The sequence below is a fragment of the Sarcophilus harrisii genome, chromosome 5 (assembly GCF_902635505.1).
Source record: "Sarcophilus harrisii chromosome 5, mSarHar1.11, whole genome shotgun sequence".
Taxonomy (NCBI): domain Eukaryota; kingdom Metazoa; phylum Chordata; class Mammalia; order Dasyuromorphia; family Dasyuridae; genus Sarcophilus; species Sarcophilus harrisii.
Window position 1 is genome coordinate 82780076 of NC_045430.1, and position 15962 is coordinate 82796037.

A 15962-nucleotide genomic window follows, 5' to 3' on the forward strand; every position below is an offset into this window, starting at 1 on the left:
TTTTTCAAGGTTTGGCAATTGTCAGTGCTGTAAAATTACCCATACATATAACCTGTAAATAAAAGGCTATTAAATAAAAACAAACAAACAAACAAAAAAAAAAGAAAGAAAGAAGAAAAAAAAAGAAAAAAGAAAGAAAGAAAGAAAGAGAAATAAAGAAAAGAAAGAAAGAAAGTTTTTCCATAACACTGAGCTCCTTAAGAGCCTTTGTGTATCCCCAGTACTTAACACAGTACCTGGCACATAGTAGGTACTTTAAAAAAAATGCTTTCTAAGTACCTCTTTCCACTAACCTACTCAACCTCTTTCAGGAAGAATCCCATTCCCCCTCCCCCCAAAAAAGGGAAGCTTAATCTGCTTAGTTACTCCATTCTCCCTGTGTTATAAGTATAAAGTATAAAACAAGAGTCTGAAATCCTTTTTTCTAAAGTCTAAAAACAAACTTTTTTTTATATTATCTATTAAGAAAAAAGAAAGAAAAAACAAAAATTAAAAAACCCAAAACAATAATAAAAAGACAAAAACAAAACAGAACTGAGAACATGAATGAATATTTATTAATTGGTTATTATGCGCAAAGCACTCTGCTATGTGCTGAGGATCCAAATATAAAAAGAAGAAAGCCTCTACTTACTCTGGAAGAAACAGAGTCAAAGGGAATTACTTTGCTGTCCACCCACAATAGTCCATAAAAATTCCTTTATTTTCCCTTCCAAAAAGGTTCAGGTAAAAGCTTTTCCCTACTCAGCCTCCACCTCCGAGAACAGGAATTGAGAGCCTTATTGCTATCCCATTAGGGCTAGTTTCCAATAAGATTGACTAGGGTATGAAACTGTGTTCCCTTTAAATCTGTAAAATAATCATTCTAAAATTATGTCCCCTTTTGATTTGTAATAGAAGGGAGATTCTTGGTGGCCCCGGCTTCATAGAGTCTAGGAGAGAAAATATTTCCCAGGCTGGGTCATTTTAAGGCAAATCACACCCTCCCCCCACCCCCCCATTGATAGCCGGATCCCCATTCAAATTAAGGCTGAAAAAGCCTTCAAAATAATTTCATTCAATTGGGAGATCTTAGTCTGATAATCAGTTCAAACCTCCCCAAGATTTGTTCATAAAATAGGTTTTTGCCACCCACTCTTTGCAAGATTTCTTCATTAACAAATCTGCCTGCTAAGAGATAGGGAGCCTTTTAGTGAAACAATAAACTTCCCTTTTGCCATTCAATATTTCAAGTTCATATTCACAAAGGACCTACATGGACCAAAAGGGGATTCCTACACCTCAACTCTTTGCACTGCCACTAACCTCATCAAGATGATACTCAGTATTAGTCTTTTAAAAAAATAGAAAAATTAGTAGGATGGGGAGAACAAAATCAAAGAAAGCATGGAAATGAAAGCATAGAACACCTTGCCCCAGACCTAGGATCACAGTTTGTCACATTTGGTCATTATTCATGTTTCTCCATTTGCTAATATGCTTCACTTCTTCCCAATACAAAGAGGAAGAGGACTAATCAGAGGAATGTGTATATGACCAGAAGGGAGGAAGAACCAGTTATGGAGGTACAGAGGAGTCTCTCAGCCTCCCCTGTGTGTAGCCCTATATATATTAATGTTCTCTTCTTCATCCCGCTGTGCCAGCTCCAGCTGAAAATGCTGTGGTAACATATCGTGAAAGAAACTCCCTGTCCTGTGCTCTTCTCTCATCTTGGAAGCCAGATAAATAGTGCCATTTGGTCCACAGAGATGTCTAAGGGTTCCCAGGAGCAGTGGAAATGTCTGCTCCAGATACACGATATCAGCCCCTAACACCAAATCATAGTCTTCAGGAAACACACCTTGGTCTAGCCCCCAAGCCAAAGGTCGGACCTGTGCCCGGCCACCAACTGGCACATTAGCTTGAACATTTCCCTGAATCTGCTCCAGAGCCAGAGGCAGATCAGTGATGGTGACATCTCCCCCTGAAAGAGACAAAACAGAAGTGAGGTCTAAGATCCAGCTGATGGATCATTATTCAGAAATGTCTAGGAAAATCTCAGTTCTTAACACCTTCAGAAAAGTGGCTCCACATTGCCTCTCAAAATTCAATGTACATATGGCAGACGGTAACACTGATAAAACATTTTAAAGATTGCAAAGGCATTTCACATATCATTTTTGATCCCTGAAACAGCTCTGTAAAATAGATATTATTATCATTTTACAGATGAGACATTTTTACATTTACAAAGACAAAAATAAAACTCCCTGATTTCAGGGAATTTACATCTTATCAGGGAAGACAATAATAGTATTGTTTAAGAGATGACCCCGGCTGTTTATTTCTCATTTTTCTATGGAACTACTGCCTAGTTAGATTTCCAGTTATATATGTTCATTCTGCATGTCGGGAAGTAGAACAAGCCTACTTATCTTTTTGTTAGCTCTGAGCCCCTGGCTAAAAATCAGAGATATTCTTTCTGGCAAAACACTTCAGTGTTAGATCTCTGTCTCTTTGTTGGCTATGTTCCTACCTAACTGTATTCCAAATCAACAGACTGCAAAAGCAAATGCCAGTGATTACCACCATTTATAGACAAAAGTAAACATTTAAAACAGAAAAAGAGAAACAAAATTCCGTACATGCCCAAAGGAAAAAACTCCAAACTTCATGAAGAAGCACAAGGAAGGGAAAAAGTTACAAAATTGCCTGCTTTGGATTATGTTGCGGTATAGGGGAATTATTTTGCAAAACAGTTTTCTAAATTCCTATTGAAGAAGGGACCCCAAAACTCTAAAATCCTTGAAGGAGAAAATCTCCTTCAACTCTGCCTCAATGAGGGAACTCACCCAAGGGAAACAAGGCAGTTTCATTCTGTTATGTAGGTGGGGTTAGTTCAGTGCTGAAACTTATTAAATTCATTCAAATTCAGCTCAAGCTGAAACCCAGCTTGTAGAACTCCACCCATGAGCTCCCTTCAGCTGGTAGCCAAAGCTCTGATTATAAAAGAGCCAATCTAAAATCCTCTCTTTGCAGAGGTTCTAAACATGCCAGCTATGCCATGGGCCTCTGCCCACTGGAATATTCTTTTCCAGTGCCACCCTCTCTTAACCCTCACCTATTTCCCTAACCAGACAGGATTTCTAACCTTACTTCCCAATCCCTATAATAAACCTCTTTTATCAATCTAGGTTTTCAGGTCTATAAATTCTTTTACAGAGAACCTCTGGGCTACCAGAAGGGAACTCCCCAAAACTCCCTACCCTTGTGCCAAATCCCAAGGGGATGCAGGGGAGCCAAACCTCTCCATTTGGTTCCCTGAACCCCGAACCTGCCACTAGACCTTATCATTTAACTTCCTGACCACCAGAAACCCTAATCTCATTTTGGTTCCCTAAATCTAGACTTTATCACTATGCTGAGCTACCTCATGTCTGATCAACCCAAGAAGCCCCATTCAAAGATCCTTGATGCTTTTCTTTGTGTTAATTGCTTCTGCAAAGGGCTTAACAAAGATATATCAGGCCCTATATCAATACTTTTTCACTTTTTCCTTTCACTTGGATTTTTACAGTTTCTTTTTCTTCAGCTTCAGGATTTTTTTGCACTTCCAATCAGAAGTTTAGTTCCTAACTTGTAAAAATCATCTTGAGATTTAGTCTATCATTCTTCATCTTATTCAACTTGATTCACTTGAATAATGATAACTCAAACTTCATAAAAGGAACACAATCTCATTCAAGAGCCATTTCCTTTTATAAGCATAAAACAAAACCTTTGCAAAAGAAATATAAGGTAATGGGAGAGGCGGCCCTAACAGCTGGAGAAATCAGGAAGGACTTCATTTAGGTGGATATTGAGCAGAGTTTTGAATACATGTGCTAAGAAGCAGAGAAGGGAATGATTTTAGGAATGGGAGATTGTGAAGGCCTTGAAGGAGACACAAAACAATCTATATTTGATCTTGGAAGAAACAGGGAGGACCCACTCTAATTTACTAAGTAGGGGAAGGAGAAAATCAAATCTTTGCTTTAAGAAAATAACTATGACAAGTTTTGTGGAGGCTGGATTGAAAATGGGAGAGATTTGAAGCAAAGACACCAGTTATAAAGTTATTGTAAGAATCCAGATAAAAAGTAACAAAAGCTTGAACTAGTGTAGTGGCCACATCAAGAGAGAAAAGGGGACATATTCAAGGAATGTTATGGAGATATCCCCATCCTCAAAAAAATAATCTGTCTTTTCAGGAGTAAACTTCTTAAGAAAACCACCTACAATCAATGACTCCATTTTCTCTCTCTCTCTCTCTTCTTTAAAAAATATTCAGTAGTATTTTATTTTTCCAATTACATGTAAAGATAGTTTTCAACATTAATTTCTGTAAAATTTTGAGTTCCAATTTTTTTTCTCCTTTCCTCCCTTGTCTCTCCCCTCCCCAAGACAGCAAGCCATCTAATACAGGTTATATATGTACTATCATTTTAAACATATTTCCATATTAATCATTTTGTGAAAGAAAAATCAGAACAAAAGGGAAAACCATGAGAAAGAAAAAGCAAACCAAAAAAAAGGTGAACATAGTATGCTTCAATAGACATTCAGTGTTCATAGCTCTCTCTCTGGATACAGATGACATTTTCCATCTAAAGTCTATTGGAATTGTCTTGGATCAATGTATTACTGAGAGGAGCCAACCAAATCTGTCATAATTGATCATCACACAATCTTGCTGTTAACTATGTACAATGTTCTATTGGTTCTGCTTACTACTCAACATCAGTTCACAAAAGTCTTTCTAGGTTTTTCAGAAATCAGTCTACTCATCATTTCTTATAGAACAATAATATTCCATTACATTCATATACTATAATTTATTCAGTCACACTCCAATTTATGGACATCCACTCAATTTCCAATTCCTTGACACCACAAAAAGAATTGCTAAAAATTTTTGTACATGTTTCAAACTCTTTTAATTCTCAACAGTCTAGTTTCCTATAACTATTCAATTGAAACTGTTCTCTCCAAAGTTAATAACTTTTTAAATCACCAAGTCCAATAGCCCTTTCTCAATCCTCATCCTTTATGATTTCTCTGCAGCTTTTGACACTCTCGTCTTTCTTTTAAGTGTTTGACTATCCCACTTTATCCTGGTTCTCCTATCTGTCTGATTTCTCCTCTACTTTGCTAAATGTTCATCCAAGCTTTGTAGTCCCTCTAACTTTGGATGTCCACTAAGCCTCTGTCCTAAGTCCTTTTTTCTTATCCCTCTATACTTTTTTATTTAACAATCTCATCAGCTTCCCTGAATCCAAATTTCATCTCTACACAAATTATTCTGAGAACTACTTATTTTAGCCCTAACCTCTCTTCTGTCCTCTAATCTCAAATCTTAAGTTGCCTATTATTTCAAACTGGATATCTCATAGAGACTTTCAATTTAATATGTCCAAAACTTAATTCATTATCTTTACTTCCCCCAATCTTCCCCTCTTCTTATCTTCCCTAATTCAAGTGTCATCCTCAAATCCTAACTCTCTCTCCCCTATTCAATTAGTTACCAACTCCTTTTCCTTCTTCATCCCTTGTATTGTTCCCCTTCTTCTCTGATGCTGAACTTAGTATGAAAAGATCAAGAATATCAAGGGAAATAATGAAAAAAATGCAAAGGACAATGGTTTGCCTGTATCAGATTGAAAACATAGTCATCAAAACTATCTGGTACTAAGAATATAAAGTGGTAGATCAGTGGAATAGGTTAGGTAAGAAGACACAATAGACAATGACTATAGTAATGTAGTGTTTAATAACCCAAAGAATCAAGCTTCTAGGATAAAAACCCACTATTTGACAAAAACTGCTGGGAAAATTGGAAGATAGTATGGCAGAAACTAGCTATAGACCAGCATCTCACATCCTATACCAAGACAAGATCATAATTTAGACATAAAAAATGGATATTATAAGCAAATTAGGAGAGCAAGGGATAGTTTAACTGTCAGAACTTTGGAGAACATTATGAAATACACAATGGATTATTTTGATTACATTAAATTAAAAGTGTTTGCACAAACAAAATCAATGCAGCCAAGATTAGAAGGGAAGCAGAAAGCTGAGAAATAATTTTTATAGCCAGTGTTTCAGATAAAGACCTCATTTCTAAAATATGCAGAAAACTGAGTCAAATTTATAAGAATATAAATCATTTCCCAGTTGAGAAACGGTCAAAGGATACAGGTAGTTTTCAGATGAATAAATTGAAATCACCTATAATCATATGAAAAAATACTCTATATCACTATTGATTAGGGAAATGCAAATTAAAACAAATCTGATGTACCATTTCACACCTTTCAGATTCAATAAGATGGCAGGAAAAAATAATGATAAATGTTGGAGGAGATGTGGGAAACCTGGGACACTAATGCATAGTTGGTGAAATTGTGAACTAATTTGGAGAGCAATTTGGAACTATGCCCGAAGGGCTATAAAACTGTGTACACTCTTTGATTCATCAGTGTCACTACTAGGTCTATAGCTGAAAGAGATCATAAAGGAGGCAAAACCCACTTATACAAAAATGGTTTGCAGCAGTTGTTTTTATGGTGACAAGAAATTGGAAATTGAATGAATGCCCATCAACTGAGGGAGAAATGAAGTTGAAACCCATCTTTACTTATAATTGGAAAATATATATACCATTAAATGAAAAAAAAATTTAAAACTTTAGGATGTGCCAAGTACTGTGCTAAGTAATAAGAATGGAAATAAAAAAGCAAAGATTGTAAACTGAATGGTGGAACTATGTTTTCAGAAGTAAGAAATCGTTTGTAATTATAGTGATATTTAGAAGGAATTTTGATTATGATCATTCTCACAGCTAAAATACTATAAATGATTACAACAGTTTTATTATTTCATTTTAAATAAATTTGATATTCAGTAATTTCAATGTTTATGTAAGCCTAGGAAATTAAAGGATTAAATTTAAAGAGATATGAATACCTACTATGAAAGGATATTTTTCCAATTTATTAAATAATATTTGATGAACTGATAGGGGCTCTGAAGTTACTTGATATGATGAGAAATATGTTGAAATTTTATTAAAGAGAAAACATACTGGGAGATGCTGACTGACAGCCAAGATAATGATTGAAGGGAAGATTAAATGGAAAGAAACAGGTCAATAACAGCAAAGCAATGGAAAATAGGGTGAGCAGCTCCTCATCTACAATGCATCAGGTTGTACAAGTATAACTACTTGTTTCAAAACAAGCCCTTCAAGAGTGCCATGAGCCACATGGCATCACTCTTCAGCTCTTCAGCTTCTCAGATGCAACATCTTAGTCTATATGAAGCCAGAGAACTAGTTTCTTTTACAGGCTAACTATAAGAAGAGAAAACATAATAAAGATAAGATTGCTTTCCACAGTCACAGAACTAGTGCTGCTGTTGAACAATTATAATGAAGAAGGAGCTCTCTGATGGAGATGAAAGCTTAGCAAAATAAGAAAGTGTTTTTATATCTGCTAATCTTGAAGAAAAGGGGAAAAAATGCAAGCTAAACAAGTGAAGAAAAGGAAATTTTCTCAAGCCAGTAATAATGGCAAAACAGCAGACGGTAACATACTTGATAATTTAAATAATTCATTTGAGGAAAGCAAAAGACAATTCATGTCAGTGAAGTAGAGGAAAGAATAAAAAATAAAACAACTGTGTTTGTGCAAAATTTACCTGTCATCTGTTAAAAAAAAAAAAGTCATTTTTTTAAAGAATGCGAACAAATAAAATACATACAATTCTGTTCTTTGGTTCCAGAAAAGAGTACTTTATCCAAAAAGATTGCTGCAATAAAACATTAAGTTCACCTTGAACAGATGACTATAAATGGTTATTTTGTTTTTAAGGAAGAGTGCTGCTGAAAAGGCACCAAAAAGAAATGGTACTAGACTGCAGAGGGATTTCCCATTAGCATTGAATTTATATCTAACACTTTTGAGGGGCAAGAGATCAGTATTTGTAGGGAACCTCCCCTGAAAAATCAAAGAAGCTGCTGTTCAAGAGCAGTTCTCTGACTGTGGAAGCATTTTAGCAGCAAAAATTGTCAAAAATAAGATTACTGGAGTTGGTCAAGGCTATATGCTCTTTGAGAATACTGATGCTCTTCTATAATCATCTGTGAGCAGACTCACAGCCATGCCCACCTTTCATATCAACTGTCCCTCAGTGAAGATTGCTTGATTTTCCAAGCATTAGCAATAAGTATTTTCAAAACCCTCAGCATGGGGATAGCTAGATGGGATGCCATTTGTGTTCATAGTTAAGTAATGAGGGATAGGTGTAAATGTGTTATGTCCTCTGTTAATTTAAAGAAAGTTCATCTTATATTAAAAAGGAAAAAGAAAAAAAATAGAGATGAACCTAAAAAAAAAAAAGAGAGAGGGAGAGAGAAAGAATACTGATGCTCCAGGCAACGGTGAATTCCACCAAATTTAAGCACAAATTTAGTTTTTCTCCTAAAAACACAGTTCAGAACAGCATTCTGAAAATACATTTGCTAGAAAAAGGTTAAGCCCTTGAAAAAAAGAAAAAAATTGGCAAAAAAAAGTGGAAAAAGTAAAAAGTGAAAAGAAAAACACAGAGAGTTTGAGACTTTTGTACTTGGATAATTTACAAAGAAAGTAGTCTTCTATGTTGAGAGTGGGGAGGGAGAAGTGGAGAAGGGAGGGAGAGGGAGAGAAACACATACTTCTGGATTAATTTAGAGCTCACCATGAAAAGATTAAAAATAAGAACAAGTTGAAGAGCAGGCTGAAGGGAATTCACACATGAAATTGGTAATAACTATGTAACTTGCTAAGTCTTTTTTCTAAACCTGGATAAACTGAAGAAGAAAAAAATAGTCTGTATATTATAAAAACCATTCATCACCTGTCATCTATTGTTTCTTTGCACCAGTTTCTAATGAAGAAGAGACCCTTATAGCCAGGACAGCCCTTCTACTTAACATCTTTGACCCTATTCCTTCCTGTATCCCTTAAGTGCTTCCCTGCTTCACCCTTCCTTCTTTCTCATCTTCAAAATCCCTTTATCAACTGACACCTACCCAGCTAGGTCTCTCATTTTAAAACAACAACAAATCTTCATTTGAGCCTGCCAGTCCCTCAAGCTAATAACCTTTATTCTCTTTTTTCTCCCTTCTTCAGCCAAACTCCAATACGTCGTGGGATTCCATTTCTTCACCTCCCACTTATTTTTCAATTCTCAGTAATGAGGCTTCCCACTCTGTTACTCAATTTAAACTTCTCTCTCAAAGAGGACAAGAGATCACTTAAATTCTAAATTCATTTACCTTTTTTTCAATCCACATCCTACTTAGCCTCTTTCAGAAGCTTTTGACATTGTGAACCACGAAGAAATCCCCAGGAAGATACGTCATATTATATAACATTTTAAAGAAAGCAGAAAAAGGCAGAAAAGTTCCCCTCCCCCCTCCTTTCTTTGTATCCCTAGAGCTTAGCACAGCGCCTGATACATAGTTGTCACCTAACAAATACTTATTGACTTGAAAAGACTAATATTGGATGGGGGACTGGCCTCTTACTCAAACAGCCATGGGTGAATCACTTAATCTCTCGGGGTTTCAGATAGCTCTCTAAAACTATAAATTAAAGCTCAGCTGACAACCTGTATTAGTGAAGGGACCTCCCACAATAGGAGGTGCCGAAATGGATGGAAACACTGATTGGAATCCCTCTCTCCTAATCCCAAAAGACTGGATACACTGTCTCACAATACAGAGCTGGACTGTATTAACTCAGATCCTTCCAAATGACGAGATCTATGCTAGCAGCTCACCTACCTTGCAGAGCTGCCAGAATGCCCACGATGCCAGTCCCAGCGCCCAGTTCAATCACTTTCTTGCCTCGGAAGTCGAGGTTTTTCTTCTCGAAGTAACTGCATAGACTCAGCGCCTGGAGGCATTGGGGGGGAGGGGGGAGAGAGAGGAGAGATTTTGGGGGAAAGAATGCAGGTCGTTGCCTAACTAGAGGAAATTCATTTCGTGCCTACGTTTGGTTTCCTCTGTCCGATCCAGAAGAGCCAGAGTGGAGAGAGAAAAGAAAACCCTGCAGCCCCCCGCTCCCCCTCCCCCGCGCATCGGTCCCTCCGCTGACCCCCCAGCACACCCCGGAGTGCTCACCGCATCCCACACTGGCGCAGCCACCCCGAGCCGAGCCCCGAAGCTCTGTTTGATGCTCAGCACATGACCGCAGAAGTGAAACTGAGTCACTTCTGTGTAAGAATCAGCAAAGAGCCCGTCCTCCAGAGGGAACACGGACTCCGACTCCCACTCCGGATCGGAGTCTGACTCCGACATCCCGGAGAGAACGTCTCCGGGAGCCGAGCACCAGCCTCCCCAGAGCCTCCTGTGGAGGCGGCCGAGCTCAAGAGGAACGCGGTGGCTTCCACGTGGCCGGGCAGGACAGAGACCCCGCTGCCTCCAACTAGGAGGAAGGGGAGGTCAGAGCCCGGGCATCCCCAGCCTACGAGGTTCCCGCACTCCCGGGAGGCGGAACAAGTAGAAGAGACCTGGCCTCCAGCCCAAGCTCCTCCTACCCTACTTCCCCAAACTCTCAACCACCATCTGCACGGGGACTGGCCCAGATACCTGAGACCCTGGAATGGTTAACGCTGTACTACGTGGCAGGGCTGGGGAGTTGTCCTGGTCTTTCCCAGACGGTGGAAAGAACATTCAGAGGCCCAGACCTCGGCACGATACTGGCTCCGACATTTTGGTCATTCCGTGACCTTTCCGAATCTCAGTTTTCCCAACTGTATAATGGGAGAATTGGACTAGCCACAAGGATTCTCAATTTTGGGGGGTGTCCTGGACTCCTGAAACCTATGTAGGAGCCTTTCCTTCTCAGAATCATGTTTTTAACTGCACAAAATGCATAAGATTAAAAGGAAACAATTATTTTTAAAAATAATTATTAGAAATATTTTAAGAACCCTGGCCTGAAGAGTACTAAAGTAATTTCTTGCTGTTAAAAAACAAACAAACCCAAATTCTATGTTTCGCTGTAGCAAACTTGTATTAAAAAGTTGGTAAAACAAAAGGAGAAAGAGCCCTGGTAGTATACGCTTGAGTCCGAGGTTCTGAGTTCAAATCTTCATCAGTGAGTTCTTCAATAAGGGACTTGCTCTCCTTGGTACTTACAACAACTGCACCATAAAAAAACAAAACAAAACATAATTTTGGTGGATGCGGAAATTTCTTTTACTTGTTTCAAGGGTTTTCTTTTTCTCTCCCTTTTCCATGGAGGGAGAGAAGTGAGAAATAATGAAAATACACTTCTGCGTAGGAAAAAACAAAAATCTTATAAAATAAAACTCCAGAATGAGGTTTGTTACGTGAAAAATGTTAGTTCTAGTTCCCTTCTCGCACCAGTCCAGATGTTTTTAAAGTCCCAAAACAGTGGCTTTTGCTTAAATCTTGGCATCCTGCCTTTCTCGAAAAGCCATACTCTGACGGCGTTTTGGTCCCTTTAAGGGGCGTGGCCTGGCGTCCCGTCTCCCTGACGTATGTCGGTGTCATCGTCGCGCGCCCCGGGCCGGCCGGCGGGCGTCTACACGTGAGGGAAGCCCCGGGACCCGGTAGCCATGGAAGATGCCGAGCTCGGCGAAGGAGTTCCGGCCCCAGCGCCCCAGAAGCGCTACTATCGGCAGCGAGCTCACTCTAACCCCATGGCCGACCACACGCTGCGCTAGTGAGTTAGGCCCTCCCCGGTGCTGGAGAAGCCTCTTCCAGAGCCGGGCCCGACCCCGCACCGGGAGCTCTCGGGAGATCTAGGGTTCAGACTGACTGATAGGCAGGCGGGGAGCGGTCGGTCACGGAGGCGGCAGAAGAGTGGCCCTGGGCAGAATCAGGAGGCCCCCATAGCGGTAGCGAGGTGCAGTGAACTTGCCTCAGCCCTGGGGAGCCGGGGCGGGACCTCCCTTCCCCCACAGCCATCATGGGGTGCAGTGAACTTGGCCCTGGGGAACGGGGACTGCACTTCCCCTTCTCCCGTAGCAACCCAGGGACGCAGCGTACGTGACCTCAGCTACTAGGGAGCGGCTTGATCGGGATCGCTGTGCACTTGCCCTTTAAAGCTGAGGGGCTGAGTCTGCACCTCCCCTTCTCCCATCACGAATACAAGACTTAGTAACCCTGGGTTCCATGAGTGTGACCCTAGAGCTACAAGTCAGTTTTCTCTTAGAACAATTTAAGCTCCCTCTTAATTCCTCCATTTCCTAATTGCTGTGGTCAGTAAATTTCATTACCTAGTGATATTTATCACCTTTCTGATAATAGATCTTTTCTTACTTAATTAAACTGGCCCTCTGCCAGCAAACACAGCCTGGCAGTGACCCCAGTTCAAAGCCTTTTCAGCCTAGTTAAGCCAGCTTAATGTGTATCCTCCTCTTTCAGGAATGTTGGCTCACTCCCCCCCTCAAACACACACACAATAGTACTTCAGAGTAGAACGTGTCCCTTATTTTTTCCAAAAGGGTAATATATTTTTGCCTCCCACCTCGGTGGGTTGAAAAGTGCTTTGTAAATTAAGGCCAATAATTTTTTTTAATGTGCTATTATTTGTGTTGTACTTCATGGTTGAGTTTAAGAGAAGGAAGAATAGCTTAAAGATAGATACCAGATTGGAAGAGTTCAAATTCAGTTAAGAGCAAACAGAAGAGGATTCAACATGTAGGGTCAAGGAGTAAGGTAGAGGAGGACTGTTATGGGGATAGGGAGAGTCTGATGAGGAGAGAGTGGAAATAATAAATTGGCAGAGGTAAGTGAATAAGCTTCTGGAGGGCTGGTTTATTAAACAAGTTCTAGAAGATTTGTAGCCTTGCAGGGGAATAAAAGGTTGTCACTGAGAGAAGTTTGAGTAAGGAGATAGAGGCAGGAAAACTTGAAAGGTTAGAGTGGACTTTTTTCTTTTATCCTCACCTGCTAAACTTCATAAGAACAATTTTATGTATACAATTTTATAATACAACCAGATTAAGACTCCAGCTCATTGTCCCGTCCCTCCCTCCCTCCTTCCCTCAGTCTCTTTCTTTGTCTCACACACAAAACAACAACAGAAAGAAAAAAAGGTTTCTGCTTTTTTGCTACAAAAAGGAAACCAGACTAATCAGTGGTCACCCCAAGTGCTAGACGTTAGGATGGCTGGATCAGCAGGTCAACATAGTGGGGGTGGTACATTTCCTCAAAATGAGCCTGTGATTCACACTGGGGTTAAGGGTGTTTTCCATTGAAACTCCTTGAGACCAGAGGGCCCACTGTTTGTGGGAAACCTTCCTTTCTCCCCACCCACAGTACCATTTCTGCAATTTTTTACTCCCCTACTCACACCACCCTCCCTCCACAGCCCTGTGAAGCCAGAGGAGATGGACTGGTCTGAGCTCTACCCCAAGTTCTTTGCCCCACTGACTCACAACCAGAACCATGATGACCCAAAGGATGAGAAAGAAGAGGGAGCTCAGGCCCAAGTGGAATTTGCAGACATAGGCTGTGGCTATGGTGGTTTGTTAGGTAACGATTCAAAGTGGCCCTGTCTCCTTGGGCAGGGGGAAAAGGGAGGTGAGACTAAAAGGGCCCAGGCACTTCTGCCTGTGCAGCAACTTTGGTGGGGACTACAGTTCTGGCCTTTCCCCTTCGGACCCAAATGTTGACTCTATGACATCAGCGTCTACCCCCCACTCAGAGCCCATGGCCTTTGGCCAGGTACAGGAAAGATGCTGCCTCAGATGCCTCTCTAAATAAGGGATGACCTGTCTGGCCCTTCCCCCTGACCACAGTCCCTCCGTGAGGCATTTTACCTGCCAAGTATCGGATCAGTGAATCGGTCAACATGAACGTCAGAGATCAGCCGCTGTGTCCAGTGATCCTTAACAATCTCTCAGGCCTCCCAAGAATTTTCCCTTTCTTTCAAGACTTCTCTTTTTGCCCCACCATCAGTAGTATTGTCCTATTCTTTCTTCTCTATTTTGTCCCAGTATTGATATTATACATAGTACTATTCCTAATCTCTGATCATTTCCCCCCATTTGCTTGCAGCAGCATCCAGTTCTGTCTTTCTAGCTTTTCATTCCCACTGGGGCTCTGGTGACAATCCCCATTCATTCAGAACATTTCCCTTGGGCCCATTTCCTGTTCTTAGTCTGGGTAACAATCTCCCCCTTGGATTGGGGCTTTCCTTCCCAATTAGCTCCAGTATGCAATGATTCTGCACCTTTCATTTTCAACCAGTGGAACTATCCCCGATGTTCCCAAACACGCTGATCCTTGGCCTAGAGATCCGGGTAAAGGTCTCAGATTATGTTCAGGATAGGATCCGAGCCCTTCGATCTACTTCTGGGGGTGGCTTCCAGAACATCGCCTGTCTTCGTAGCAATGCCATGAAGCACCTACCTAACTTTTTCCACAAAGGGCAGGTGAGATGGGGCACTGGAAACACTGAGTTTTCCCAGCCTGGTGGTGGAGGCTGATATCACACCAGCCTGTCTTCCTCACAGTTGACCAAGATGTTCTTCCTCTTTCCTGACCCACACTTCAAACGGACCAAACACAAGTGGCGAATCATCAGCCCTACGCTGCTGGCAGAATATGCTTACGTCCTGAGAATTGGGGTCAGTGTGGGGTGAGAGGAAAGGATGAGAGTTTGTGTTGGGGACCTCACTTTAAGTTTATTTGTACTTGAGTTAGAGATTGGGGTGGAAGGGTGGGATTTCCTCCCACAGTCTTATCATTACCTTACCTTATTCATGCTTCCTACCAACTATTTGTGAGGTAAAGACCCAATTTTATCCAGTCATTGACCAGTGGGATGGGGTCTCTGCAGGGGCTGGTATATACCATCACTGATGTGATGGAACTGCACAACTGGATCTGCACCCACTTTGAAGAGCATCCCTTGTTTGAGCAAGTGCCGCTGGAGGAACTGGTGAGTTGGGAGGCAAATAATGCTAGGCGGAACAAAGGGGAAAAGATCTTGTGAGCCCAATACAATACTGGGAAGAGGGGGTGGAAGTTTGTGGGAAGGCAGAAATCTTCCTGTAAGGGAAGAGTCACGTAGAATTTTCATTCCCCTAGGCTGATGACCCTATTGTAGGAAGACTTGGCACTTCAACTGAAGAAGGAAAGAAAGTTCTTCGAAATGGGGGGAAGAACTTTCCAGCTGTCTTCCGGAGAATTCAAGACTCTGGGGCCTAAGTGCTAGCTCCTAGCTTCACTCTGGCTGGACATTGTGTTCTGGGCCTGCCCTATCTAGCTTTGTTAACCCTGTGTCTGGAAGCAGTGACACAGACCCCTCTCTTTTCTGGGTGGCTGTGGGCATCTCTGTGCTGCCCTATTTCTGCTCCAGGCCTGAAAGCTTCCGTGAGAAGGGAAAGGACCTGGATGTTTTGAGAAGCTTCCTCGACTCCTTGATTCTTCTTCAGGCTGATTTCCACCAAGAAGCAGATGGAAAATGCACATTTCAAGCCTAAGACATGATAATCAAAATTGTTCCTGAATTAAAAGGGACTGATTGTTTAGAAGCTCTTTCAGCCAGGATATGCTCTGTATAGCTGGAATAAGAAAACATTTTACACTGCCAGCCAAACTTCTGGCTGGGCCAGATGATTGTACTTTTTGTTTATTTTGCTGTGCTAAAGACTGTATGTGTCTGTGTTTAAACTTGCCAGTGCTGCTGTCCATAGAAGGCAAGCACCAGGTTTTTCTCCATCCCATCTCTCACCATCTCTGGGCTTCTGGCTTTTCAGTGGTCTAAGGCTATCTTAGTGACCACCTTTGGAAAGGATAAGGGGAAGATAATTTGAAACAAAGGTGATTGCCCCCTCTCTGTTGACTTCTGATTATGTAGTGACCACAACTGTTGAGATTGTTGGTTGATGAGTAAAAGAACTTGCCATATTTCTGT

The 15962-nt window shown here is 41.0% G+C and overlaps 2 protein-coding genes and 1 pseudogene across 3 annotated transcripts; 2 read left to right on the forward strand and 1 right to left on the reverse strand.

Annotated features, from left to right (window-relative positions):
* Positions 1–535: 535 nt before the first annotated feature.
* EEF1AKMT3 (EEF1A lysine methyltransferase 3) lies at positions 536–10965 on the reverse strand. Of its 2 annotated transcripts, none has more exons than XM_031941058.1 (3): positions 10655–10965; positions 9848–9959; positions 536–1963 (listed from the first exon to the last, which is right to left on the reverse strand). In XM_031941058.1, the coding sequence occupies exons 1-3, from the start codon at positions 10736–10738 to the stop codon at positions 1581–1583; spliced, it is 579 nt and encodes a 192-aa protein (XP_031796918.1). In that variant the 5' UTR covers positions 10739–10965; the 3' UTR covers positions 536–1580. The 2 variants fall into 2 exon arrangements, with proteins under 2 accessions (XP_031796918.1, XP_003772350.2); XM_003772302.4 differs by lacking the exon at positions 10655–10965 and adding an exon at positions 10187–10556.
* LOC116419679 lies at positions 6952–8221 on the forward strand (annotated as a pseudogene).
* Positions 10966–11585: 620 nt separating the features above from the next.
* Positions 11586–15955, forward strand: METTL1 (methyltransferase like 1). Its single transcript, XM_012551535.3, has 6 exons — positions 11586–11756; positions 13410–13573; positions 14291–14475; positions 14557–14670; positions 14883–14984; positions 15134–15955. The coding sequence occupies exons 1-6, from the start codon at positions 11650–11652 to the stop codon at positions 15251–15253; spliced, it is 792 nt and encodes a 263-aa protein (XP_012406989.2). The 5' UTR covers positions 11586–11649; the 3' UTR covers positions 15254–15955.
* Positions 15956–15962: the final 7 nt, after the last annotated feature.

Excerpts from the sequence above, each read along its gene's own strand:
- EEF1AKMT3 (XM_003772302.4), bottom strand. The coding sequence starts at position 10,363 with ATGTCGGAGTCAGACTCCGATCCGGAGTGGGAGTCGGAGTCCGTGTTC. Across the intron at positions 9,960-10,186 it reads CTGCGCCAGTGTGGGATGCG|GCGCTGAGTCTATGCAGTTA; the intron begins GTGAGCACTCCG and ends CAATGCCTCCAG. Across the intron at positions 1,964-9,847 it reads CATTCTGGCAGCTCTGCAAG|GGGGAGATGTCACCATCACT; the intron begins GTAGGTGAGCTG and ends TGTCTCTTTCAG.
- METTL1 (XM_012551535.3), top strand. The coding sequence starts at position 11,650 with ATGGAAGATGCCGAGCTCGGCGAAGGAGTTCCGGCCCCAGCGCCCCAG. Across the intron at positions 11,757-13,409 it reads GCCGACCACACGCTGCGCTA|CCCTGTGAAGCCAGAGGAGA; the intron begins GTGAGTTAGGCC and ends CTCCCTCCACAG. Across the intron at positions 14,985-15,133 it reads AAGTGCCGCTGGAGGAACTG|GCTGATGACCCTATTGTAGG; the intron begins GTGAGTTGGGAG and ends TCATTCCCCTAG.